At 43.9% G+C, this 11,257-nt stretch overlaps 1 protein-coding gene across 3 annotated transcripts in view; it reads left to right on the forward strand.

Moving 5' to 3' along the window:
- The window catches only part of scn5lab (sodium channel, voltage gated, type V-like, alpha b), a 195,832-nt gene that overhangs the window by 147,180 nt on the left and 37,395 nt on the right, over positions 1-11,257 (forward strand). For all 3 annotated transcript variants that reach the window (XM_070435664.1, XM_070435662.1, XM_070435663.1), the window contains 2 exons: positions 143-283; positions 548-883. In XM_070435664.1, the coding sequence (XP_070291765.1) occupies positions 143-283; positions 548-883 (477 nt within the window). The remainder of the gene's footprint in view (positions 1-142; positions 284-547; positions 884-11,257) is intronic.

Consider the following 11,257-nt stretch of genomic DNA (forward strand, 5'->3'; position numbering starts at 1 on the left):
CTTGTCCAACAAGGCTTTATTAAAACTCCTCTCCTTCTCTCCCACTCCCAGGTGCTGAACCTCAGCTTGTCCAACAAGGCCTTATTAAAACTCCTTCCACTCTCTCCTCCCAGGCTTTATTAACACACCTCTCCCTCTCCAGGTGCTCAACCTTTTCCTAGCCTTGCTGCTTAGCTCGTTCAGCTCGGACAACCTCTCGGCGCCCGACGACGATGGCGAGATGAACAACCTACAGATTGCCATTGGCCGCATCAAAAGCGGCATGGGCTGGCTCCGAAGCCAGGTTGGGCACTTGATTTTAAACAGCTATTCATTGTTTAAATACATTTTCATTCTCTACTTTTTTTTGACTATTTAGCATAGACAATTACATATATTCAAAATAAGATACAGCATGAAATGTAGTATGGGCTATGAGTAAAAATTAAACAACCAATATCAACYAAACAATCAATATCAACCAAACAAACAAATTAATCACAAAACCCCAAAAAATAACATGCAAAAAAAGTGAATCTTCTAAACGCAGTTCATTTCTTCATTGCAGATCTGCGACTTCTTCAACGGCAACTTCAAGCGGCGGCGGCAGAAGAGCAAAGAAGCCGAGGCCATGCTGAAGCTCAAGAGGCTGAGCCACAGTGCTCCGCTTGGCGAGGTGGGCAACGGGACAGTGGTGGCGGTGGCGGGAGGGATCGGACGCCACGGGGAGAAGATTATGGTCCCGGAGGTGGACGACAGCTACATGACCAACCCCAACCTGACCATCAGCGTGCCCATCGCTCCTGGCGAGTCGGACGTGGAGTTCCCCGAGGACGAGGATGAGGAGGAAGAGGGGGAGAGCGAGAGCTCAGAGGAGGAGGAGGAGGAGGAGGAGAGCAAGCAGGTAGGATGGGAGTTTGGGTTGGTGGAAGTGAAGGGTACCGATATGGAAGTCTATATCGATATCAGTCGCATTTTTGTGATACAAGCCATTAATGGGCCACTGTAATATATCAGATATTGTTATCCCCAAACATTAAATCAAATCCAATTTTATTAGTCACATACAGGGGTTTAGCAGATGATATTGCAGGTGTATTGAAATGCTTATGTTTCTAGCTCCAACAGTGCAGTAATATCTAACATGTAATATCTAATAATTCCACAACAATAGACACAATATACACAAATCTAAAGTAAAGGAATGGAATTAAGAATATATAAATATTTGGGCGAGCAATGTCAGAGCGGCATAGACTAAGATACAGTAGAATAGGATATAATATAGTATATGCATATGAGATGAGTAATGCAAAACATGTAAACATTATTAAAGTGACTAATGTTCCATTATTAAAGTGGCCAGTGATTTCAAGACTATGTATATAGGGCAGCAGCCTCTAATGTGCTAATGATGGCTATTTAACAGTCTGATGGCCTTGAGATAGAAGATGTTTTTCAGTTTCTCAGTCACAGCTTTGATGCACCTGTACTGACCACGCCTTCTGGATGAAAGTGGGGTGAACAGGCAGTGGCTCGGGTGGTTGTTGTCCTTGTTGATCTTTTTGGCCTTCCTTTGAAATCGGGTGCTGTCGGTGCTCTGGAAGGCAGGTAGTTTGCCCCCAGTGATGCGTTGGGCAGACCGCACCACCCTCTGGAGAGCCCTGCGGTTGTGGGCGGTGCAGTTGCCGTACAGGTGGTGAAACAGCCCGACAGGATGCTTTCAATTGTGCACCTGTAAAAGTTTGTGAGGGTTTTAGGTGCCAAGACAAATTTCGCCTTCTTCACCACACTGTCTGTGTGGTTGGCCAATTTCAGTTTGTCAGTGATGTGTATCCCGAGGAACTTGAAGCTTTCCACCTTCTCCACTGCGGTCCCGTCGATGTGGATAGGGGGGTGCTCCCTCTGCTGTTTCTTGAAGTCCACGATCAGCTCCTTTGTTTTGTTGACGTTGGGTGAGAGGTTATTTTCCTGGCACCACACTCCCAGGGCACTCACCTCCTCCCTGTAGGCTATCTCATCATTGTTGGTAATCAGGCCTACTACTGTTGTTGTGTCGTCTGCAAACTTGATGATTGAGTTGGAGGCGTGCATTGCCACGCAGTCATGGGTGAACAGGGAGTACAGCAGGGGGCTGAGCACGCATCCTTGTGGGGCCCCAGTGTTGAGGATCAGTGAAGTGGAGGTGTTGTTTCCTACCTTCACCACCTGGGGGTGGCCAGTCAGGAAGTACAGGACCCAGTTGCACAGGGCGGGGTTCAGACCCAGGGTCTCGAGCTTAATGATGAGCTTGGTGTTGAATGCTGAGCTGTAGTCAATGAACAGCATTCTTACATAGGTATTCCTCTTGTCCAGATGGGATAGGGCAGTGTACAGTGCGATGGCGATTGCATCGTCTGTGGATCTATTGGGGCGGTAAGCAAATTGAAGTGACTACTCTCTCAAAGCACTTCATGATGACAGAAAAGAGTGCTGCTGGGCGATAGTCATTTAGTTCAGTTACTTTWGCTTTTTGGGTACATGAACAATAGTGGATATCTTGAAGCATGTGGGGAGAGCAGACTGGGATAGGGAAAGATTGAATATGTCCGTAAACACTACAGTCAACTGGTCTGCGCATGCTTTCAAGGACGCGGCTAGGGATACCGTCTGGGCCGGCAGCCTTGCGAGGGTTAACACGCTTAAATGTCTTACTCACGTCGGCCACGGAGAAGGAGAGCCCACAGTTCTTGGTAGCGGTCCACGTCGGTGGCAATGTGTTAACCTCAAAGCGGGCGAAGAAGGTGTTTTGCTTGTTCGGAAACAAGATGTCGGTGTCCGCGACAGAGGGAATAACTACACTGTTTGCATTCTGCCATATTCCCAGTTACCTTGCCTTGGTTAAATGCGATGGTTCGCGCTTTCAGTTTTGCGCGAATGCTGGCATCTATCCATTGTTTCTGGTTAGGGTAGGTTTTAATAGTTCAGTCACCGGATCAGTGTATTCGTCAACGTTATTCTCGGAGGCTACCCGAAACATATCCCAGTCCGTGTAATCAAAACAATCTTGAAGCGTGGATTCCGATTKGTCAGACCAACGTTGAATAGTCCTTAGCACGGGTACTTCGTGTTTGAGTTTCTGCCTATAGGAAGGGAGTAGAAAAATGGAGTCGTTACATCATAGAGGCTAATATTTTCTACTTGAATTAGTGATTGACTTCAGACGGCAGACTGCTGCTAGGTACGGAAATATGACAGAGTTGGTCTTGTCTCACACTGTAGGCATTGCCATGTGTGCTTGTCTCCCTCATGTTAGAACTGTGATGTTCATTGTGTCTACTAAATGTGGGTCAGATGTATGTATGAGTTCTTCTAGTCTTCTGGTCCACCCTCCCTTTTCTCTCCTCTCTCTCTCTCCCCCCCCCTCATCTTTTGCTCTCTTTCTCTCTCTCTCTCTCTCTCTCTCTCTCTCTCTCTCTCTCTCTCTCTCTCTCTCTCTCTCTCTCTCTCTCTCTCTCTCTCTCTCTCTCTCTCTCTCTCTCTCTCTCTCTCTCTCTCTCTCTCTTCTCTTTCTCTTTTCTCTTCCTCTCCTCTCTCTCTCTCTCTCTCTCTTCTCCCACCCTCCTCTCCTCTCTCTCATTCCATCCCTCCCCTCTCTCTCTGTCTGAAGTGAGCTGCTCCAAGCCCACGCACAAAGGCTATTTCATGCCCTGTTTTGTTTTCTCACTTCCTCCAGAGCAATTGGCCCTGAGCGGACACTTCCCAAAATGGATGCCCTGTCCAATTTTACACCTTGTAAAGATGGATACTAGTATTTCTGTAGTTGGGTACTTCTTCCATTTGGTAACAATGGCCCCGTATATTGCCGCCCAATCAGGAATATGGAATAAGAACCTTGAGGCCAAAGTGCATTTTGTTGCCTGCATTTGTCTTTCACCTAACTGTCTCTTTGTCTGCATCCATTAAAATGGGTTGAATTGAACTGAGCGAGATTGTGGCCCATTACCTTGTTGTCTGGGGGTTAGGGTTAGTTTCAAAGTTTAATTTATGTTGATAAGGAGACGTGAAATGAGCCAGGCTTCTTGAATAAATATAAAACTTTGTTAAAGTTGAAAMGGTTGGGAGCTGGGAGAAGGAGAGCGGGCTTGGCACACCACTAGCGTATACTACGTGGTTTGCAAACGTTTAATGGAACGTTTTGCAAATGTTTATGGAAACCTGATACAGCATTCTCAACATGTATGGAACAGGTTGTTAATATATATACACTACCATTCAAAAGTTTGGGGCCACTTAGAAATGTCCTTGTTTTGAAAGAAAAGCACATTTTTTGTCCAATAAAATAGCGTTAAATTGATCAGAAATACAGTGTAGACATTGTTAATGTTGTAAATTACTATTGTAGCTGGAAACGCCTGATCTTAAATGGAATATCTACATAGGCGTACAGAGGCCCATTATCAGCAACCATCACTCCTGTGTTCCAATGGCACGTTGTGTTAGCTAATCCAAGTTTATCATTTTAAAAGGCTAATTGATCATTGGAAAACCGTTTTGCAATTATGTTAGCACAGCTGAAAACTGTTGTGCTGATTAAAGAAGCAATAAAACTGGCCTTCTTTAGACTAGTTGAGTATCTGGAGCGTCAGCATTTGTTGGTTCAGGCTCAAAATGGCCAGAAACAAAGCTCTTTCTTCTGAGACTCGTCAGTCTATTCTTGTTCTGAGAAATGAAGGCTATTCCATGCGAGATATTGCCAAGAAACTGAAGATCTCGTACGATGCTGTGTACTACTCCCTTCACAGAACAGAGCAAACTGGCTCTAACCAGAATAGAAAGAGGAATGGGAGACCCCGGTGCACAACTGAGCAAGAGGACAAGTACATTAGAGTGTCTAGTTTGAGAAACAGATGCCTCACAAGTCCTCAACTGGCAGCTTCATTAAATAGTACCCGCAAAACACTAGTCTCAACGTCAACAGCGAAGAGGCGACTCCGGGATGCTGGCCTTCTAGGCAGAGTTGCAAAGAAAAAGCCATATCTCAGACTGGCCAATGAAATGAAAAAGATTAAGATGGGCAAAAGAACACAGACACTGGACAGAGGAACTCTACCTAGAAGGCCAGCACTCCGGAGTCGCCTCTTTACTGTTGACGTTGAGACTGGTGTTTTGCGGGTGCTATTTAATGAAGCTGCCAGTTGAGGACTTGGAGGCATCTGTTTCTCAATTAGACACTCTAATGTACTTGTCCTCTTGCTCAGTTGTGCACCGGGGTTCTCCCACTCCTCTTTCTATTTGCACTTTTCGCACCAAAGTACGTTCATCTCTAGGAGACAGAACGCGTCTCCTTCCTGAGGGTATGACGGCTGCATGGTCTCATGGTGTTTATACTTGTGTACTATTGTTTGTACAGATGAACGCGGTACCTTCAGGTGTTTGGAAATTGCTCCCAAGGATGAACCAGACTTGCGGAGGTCTACAATTTCTTTCTGAGGTCTTGGCTGATTTCTTTTGAATTCCCCATGATGTCAAACAAAGAGGCACTGAGTTTGAAGGTAGGCCTTGAAATACATCCACAGGTACACCTCAAATTGACTCAAATGATGTCAATGATGCCTATCAGAAGCTTCTAAAGCCATGACATAATTTTCTGGAATTTTCCAAGCTGTTTAAAGGCACAGTCAACTTAGTGTATGTTAACTTCTGACCCACTGGAATTGTGAAACACTGAATGATAAGTGAAATACTCTGTCTGTAAACAATTGTTGGAAAAATTACTTGTGTCATGCACAAAGTAGATATCCTCACCAACTTGCCAAAACTATAGTTTGTTAACAAGAAATGTGTGGAGTGGTTGAAAAACGAGTTTTAATGACTCCAACCTAAGTGTGTGTAAACTTCCGACTTCAACTGTATATATATATATATGTATATATATATATATATATAGAGAGAGAGAGAGAGAGGGGAAAAGCAGTTGTTTACATCTATTTTCTCTTCCGTTCTCTCTGCCTCCATTTGTCTCTCTCGCTCTCCCTCCATCCCTCTAAACAGAGCTGACTTATCTGTGTCGGTTTGTCTCTTTGCACACCTGTGCTCCAATTAGTTTTAAGAGAGCGGTCACGTCTTGCCCACCCGCTTTAATCTTACTATGCACCTGTCCTCTCACCGTCCCTTGTTCTCTCTTTCTCTCTTTTATCCCTTCACTCACTCCATCTCTATACACCTGCCTGTGCCCCCACTCTCTCTGTTTTTATCTTTATCCCTACAACTGTCTCTGACTCCTTCCACCCTCCATCTCTCTCTCTCTCTCTCTCTCTCTTGCTTTTTCTCTTTCTCTCTTTTTCTCTCTTTTAAGACAACCTGTTATATGCATGTCACCCATGGAGGCTGTATCAGGTTTGCTGTAGCTCACTGTGTAGATAATCAGGAAGTACACGCAGGGTTCCCTAGCCAGTCTCCCGTACAGAGCAGGCATCTGCTTCTATCCAGCTAACCGTGGCCTCAGATGCATACCTGTCGCTATCCTTTATCAGGAAAAGGGCAGCGAGAGAGAACATTGCCCTGAAACATTAGTTAGCACCTAAAAGATAATTAGAACAATTCAAAACATTGGAAACCAGGCAACAGTAAACATGTTGTCCCCCACAAATGATTGGGCCAATTTCAGTTATCGTGTGTGACCACAGAYTATCCATTATATTGACCAGATACTCTGACAATGCTAGCAGTGCTAGCTGTGCCACTAGAGATTCTGGGTCCAGGCTCTGTTGCAGCCGGCCACACAATTGGCCCAGCGTYGTCCGGGTTAGGGGAGGGTTTGGCCGGCAGGGATGTCCTTGTTCCATCGCGCACTAGTGACTCCTGTAGCGGGCCAGGCGCAGTGCACGCTGACACGGTCGCCAAGAGCCCTGTGTTTCCTCTAACACATTGGTGCGTCCGGGTTAAGTGGGCATTGTGTCAGGAAGCAGTTGGTTGGGTTGTGTTTCGGAGGACGCACGGCTCTCRACCTTCGCCTCTCCCTAGTCTGTATGGGAGTTGCAGCGATGAGACAAGACTGTAACTACCAATTGGATACCATMARTTTGGGGAGAAAACAGGGTAAAAAAAAAAGTTTAGAAATAAATGAGAAAATGGAAGGCAGTTAGCCTGTACCAGTCTCTTTAGCTAATAATCTCCCTGTACTCCATATCATGCGCCAAAGAGACTGCCCTTTTCGCCATCTTCAAATATGAACATTCTATCATTAATGAGCTTGAGGAGAACAGAGGATTTGATCCTGATTCGATCACCCTCATTGCTATCATCCAATTGGAACTCGCTTTTTTCTCTCCACAGAACACAGTTGGTATCTGGTTGCTAAACAACCATTTTTTGTTTGTCCAGATGAAACTATTCATCTGGGGTGGCAGGTAGCCTAGTGGTTAGAACACTGGGCCAGTAACCAAAATGTTGTTAGTTCAAATCCCTGAGCTGACAAGGTAAAAACCAGTCATTTTGCCCCTGAACAAGGCAGTTAACCCACTGTTCGTTCGGCCGTCATTGTAAATAAGAATTTGTTCTTAACTGACTTGCCTAGTTAAATAAAATAAAATAAAATTGCTAGCTCAGATATACATTCTCAAAGTAAATACAAATAAACTTTGATTTGATTGCATTTGTGTTTTTGGACAATGTACCATTCTGCCCGAGTTGTGCAGATTAATGTTAGATTTGAGAAGGGCGCGCTTCCCTCCGCGCTTTCGCCCGATGACGTAACGTTCAACTGGGCCAGCATAACATAGCATCAGTATACTAGTAACAACCTAAGTATTACAAAACTTATATTTGATCAAATAAGCCACATGTAGCAAATAAGCGATTCAATGTTTTCTTAAACAAATTCAACACTCTCTCATTGACCTCCATACAAACACACAACAACAACAAAACGCCACTTGCTGGAGAAGACAGATTTTGGGCCCAGTTATCCCTCTCACTTCAACTCATCCTCTCTGGTTTGACTCACAAATGTCAGTAACTGTATTTACTATAGCTTCCGCCGTGGGTCAATCAGTGTCATTTTATAAATGCCGGATCTCTATGGCAAGATACATCATTCACCCAGTTTTGTCAAAATCGTGCCAGTGCTGTCTGAGATATTGCGTGTGACTAACATACAAACAAATGGACAGACGAACAGATAAACAGACGAACGGACAGAGACCGATCCACAGTTCCCTTCTCGATTACATGGTGGAGGACAATTAAGAGTTACAATAGGTTAGCAGCAGGCAAAAAGCGCTCTTGTTTTTACTATGAAGAGACTATGCAGCCGAGGCAGACATGGGCTCGTCCCTTTCACAACACCTCAACGTCAAAGTATGGCTGGGAGGGTGTGATAGAATAAAGCAGCGCCCTGCGTTAGCTCGCACCCGGGACAAATCTCCCATATGAGCTGTAATGCCACAGCCAGCTGAAAGACTGGGGAAATTTAGATGGGATTTTTTCACCTCTGACGCCCACCTTACCTCTTCTTCAGTCAACGGCCTGTCTCTGATTCATCACTACAGGGGCCAAGGCCCGAACCACTATTTACACTTCGGAGGGAAGGGTGTGTGTGCATGTGTGTGTGTGTTTGTGGAGCCTGGAACCCTAGCTGCTGTTGACCATTCATAAGCATAGCTTTCTAACTCTAAAGTCAACTCCTTCGCTAATGACTTGATATTGTTTTAGCGGGAGGCTTATGTTGATCATCCCACTAACAGGGTTATTGTGCAAGGCTAATCTTGCTCAGATGAGTGTGGAGCTTAACATAGAGAGACCATGCTCATGTGACAGTGCTCCACATCCTGCCTGTATGTTTATAGTTCCCTTCTCCTAGAGGGTATACCTCTGCATACTCCACAACATGTGCTTTGTTATGATACAGAAACTCATTTGAAAGACAATTTGGAAATGGTTCTTTCCTTATAAGTAAATGATGTGATTTGCATGTTATTGGAAATTCACAGTTGAGTCATTCAGAACTTTCTGAAAGTAATATTATAGCCTGAAGCTACTGTACTGTATGTATTGCGATGCTTTGCATTCTAACTGTCATACTAGTATGGATAGGAACATGTCGGGCAGCCAAGGTACGTTGTGGGATTTGGAGAAGAGCAGGACTTGATCGGTGGGAGACACCAGGCAGCTGGTGGGAAGGCTCAGAGGCTCGGGTTCTCCAGGGACCAACGGTTGCGTAACGGCACACAGCTGTGTCCGAGCGCCGCACAGCGCAACCACGACAACGCTGCCACGGCAACAACCGGGTACATCTCAGATCCCAGAGGCTCTGAGACTGATGAGGAAATGGGATACATGATTTATCATTTATTGACGGAAAACATGCTTGAAATTGTTTTGGCAGGGATTTTTCTCATAGCATATCAATGGCTCTAATGTCATGTCTAAATAAGGGTGAAAGCCAAGCCTCTTCGAGAAATGGGTATGCAGGCTTTTCCTCCAACCCTGCTGTAACATACCTGATTCAGCTTATCAGCTAATCAAGATCCTGGTAACAGCTAATTAAAACCAGAATCAGGTATAGCCACTTTTCAGACATCTCCTTATTGTTTATGTTCTATAAAACATACACCTCCGTTTTCGACTAGCCAGGTCAAGGATGGTGTCACTCGGGCAGTGATACATTACTTTTGGAGTTTCTCATCAAGCTTATTCTGTTGGTCTTTGCAACCCTTTGAATACCTAAAACCCTTAATGTCTGCCACAACACCAATAACTCCTGATCCTTAACCTAGGGTGACCACCTTTAAAATACCCAAATGAGGGACAATAGGATCATTTTGCGGGGCATTCGCAGCAAAATATACATTGTTGTCCTCAAATATCACACAAAACCCTGCAAAATCCTGGAGGGCATAGTTTATATCTACATTCAAGGGAGCCTACCTAAAACTTCTCGTAGAGTTTGAGATTGTGTGTGTTGTGTGTGTGTGTGTGTGTGTGTGTGTGTGTGTGTGTGTGTGTGTGTGTTTGTGCAACATTGCTTAGTGCCCAATTCTCTCCCCAGAGGGGCTATTTATAGGTATGTTATGTGGGGGACAATGCACCTGGTATTTGTGATAGTTTCAAGTTTCAAGTTTTATTTGTCACATGCACAAATACACTGAAATGCTTAACTTGCAAGTATTCAATATTAAAATAGTATGACAAAAACACAAGAAATAAGAAATAAGAGAGAAAACTAGAATATCATAAGAATGTAAGCTATGTACAGGGTCAGTGCCAGTAGCAAATGTACAATGTGCAGGGATGTACATTTGGAGAAAGTGACTGGTAGCACGATAAACAATAATAATAATAGTAATAATAATAATGAAAATAATGATAATAATAATAATGACAATAATGATAATGATAATAATAATGATAATAATAAAAATGATATTAATGATAATAATGATAATAATAAAACTGATATTAATGATAATAATGATATTAATAAAAATAGGATAATGGATAATGATAATGATAAAAACAAAAATTATAATACTAATTATAATACAAATGATAATAATACTTATTATAATAATAATAGTAATAGTAAACAGTATGTCAGAACTATAAGTGTTGGGTGGGTATGTGAGTGGTGTGTGTGTATGAAGGTGTATTTGTCTATTGGGACCATGGGCGTAGTATACAACCAGTGTTATTGGTTCAGGTRTACCAGACATACCAACTCCCCTGTCACCCCCTAAGCTGAGTACGATGGGCCTGTAAAACACAAAGGCTCATGGGAGGCCCGCTCGACAGGCGGAGCAGTAATGTACATCTGATGATGTGTTGTTACAAGCCTGACATGGGTATGGTATGACCAGTAAAACTCAACAGATGACATGAAATGACATAAAAGGTTTATCTGTGTATCTAGAAGGAAAAGCAAAAGAAAGCTTCATAATCATGAAGTTGACCAGGACAATGACCGTATTGGTTTTAGGTTGATGTCATTGTTCTCGTCGGGCGTTCATGGGTTTAGTGACAGTGGTAATAGAATACTGATCCTCTAAAGCAAATTGCGTGTCCATATGCACACGCGCGCACACACACACACACACACACACACACACACACACCACACACAACACCACACACACACACACACACACACACACACCACACACACACACACACACACACACACACACACACACACACACACACACACACACACACACACACACACAAACACACACACACACACCCACACACACACCCCACACCACACACACACACCCACACACACACACACACACACACA

Source organism: Salvelinus sp. IW2-2015, linkage group LG27 (assembly GCF_002910315.2).
Source record: "Salvelinus sp. IW2-2015 linkage group LG27, ASM291031v2, whole genome shotgun sequence".
Lineage (NCBI taxonomy): Eukaryota > Metazoa > Chordata > Actinopteri > Salmoniformes > Salmonidae > Salvelinus > Salvelinus sp. IW2-2015.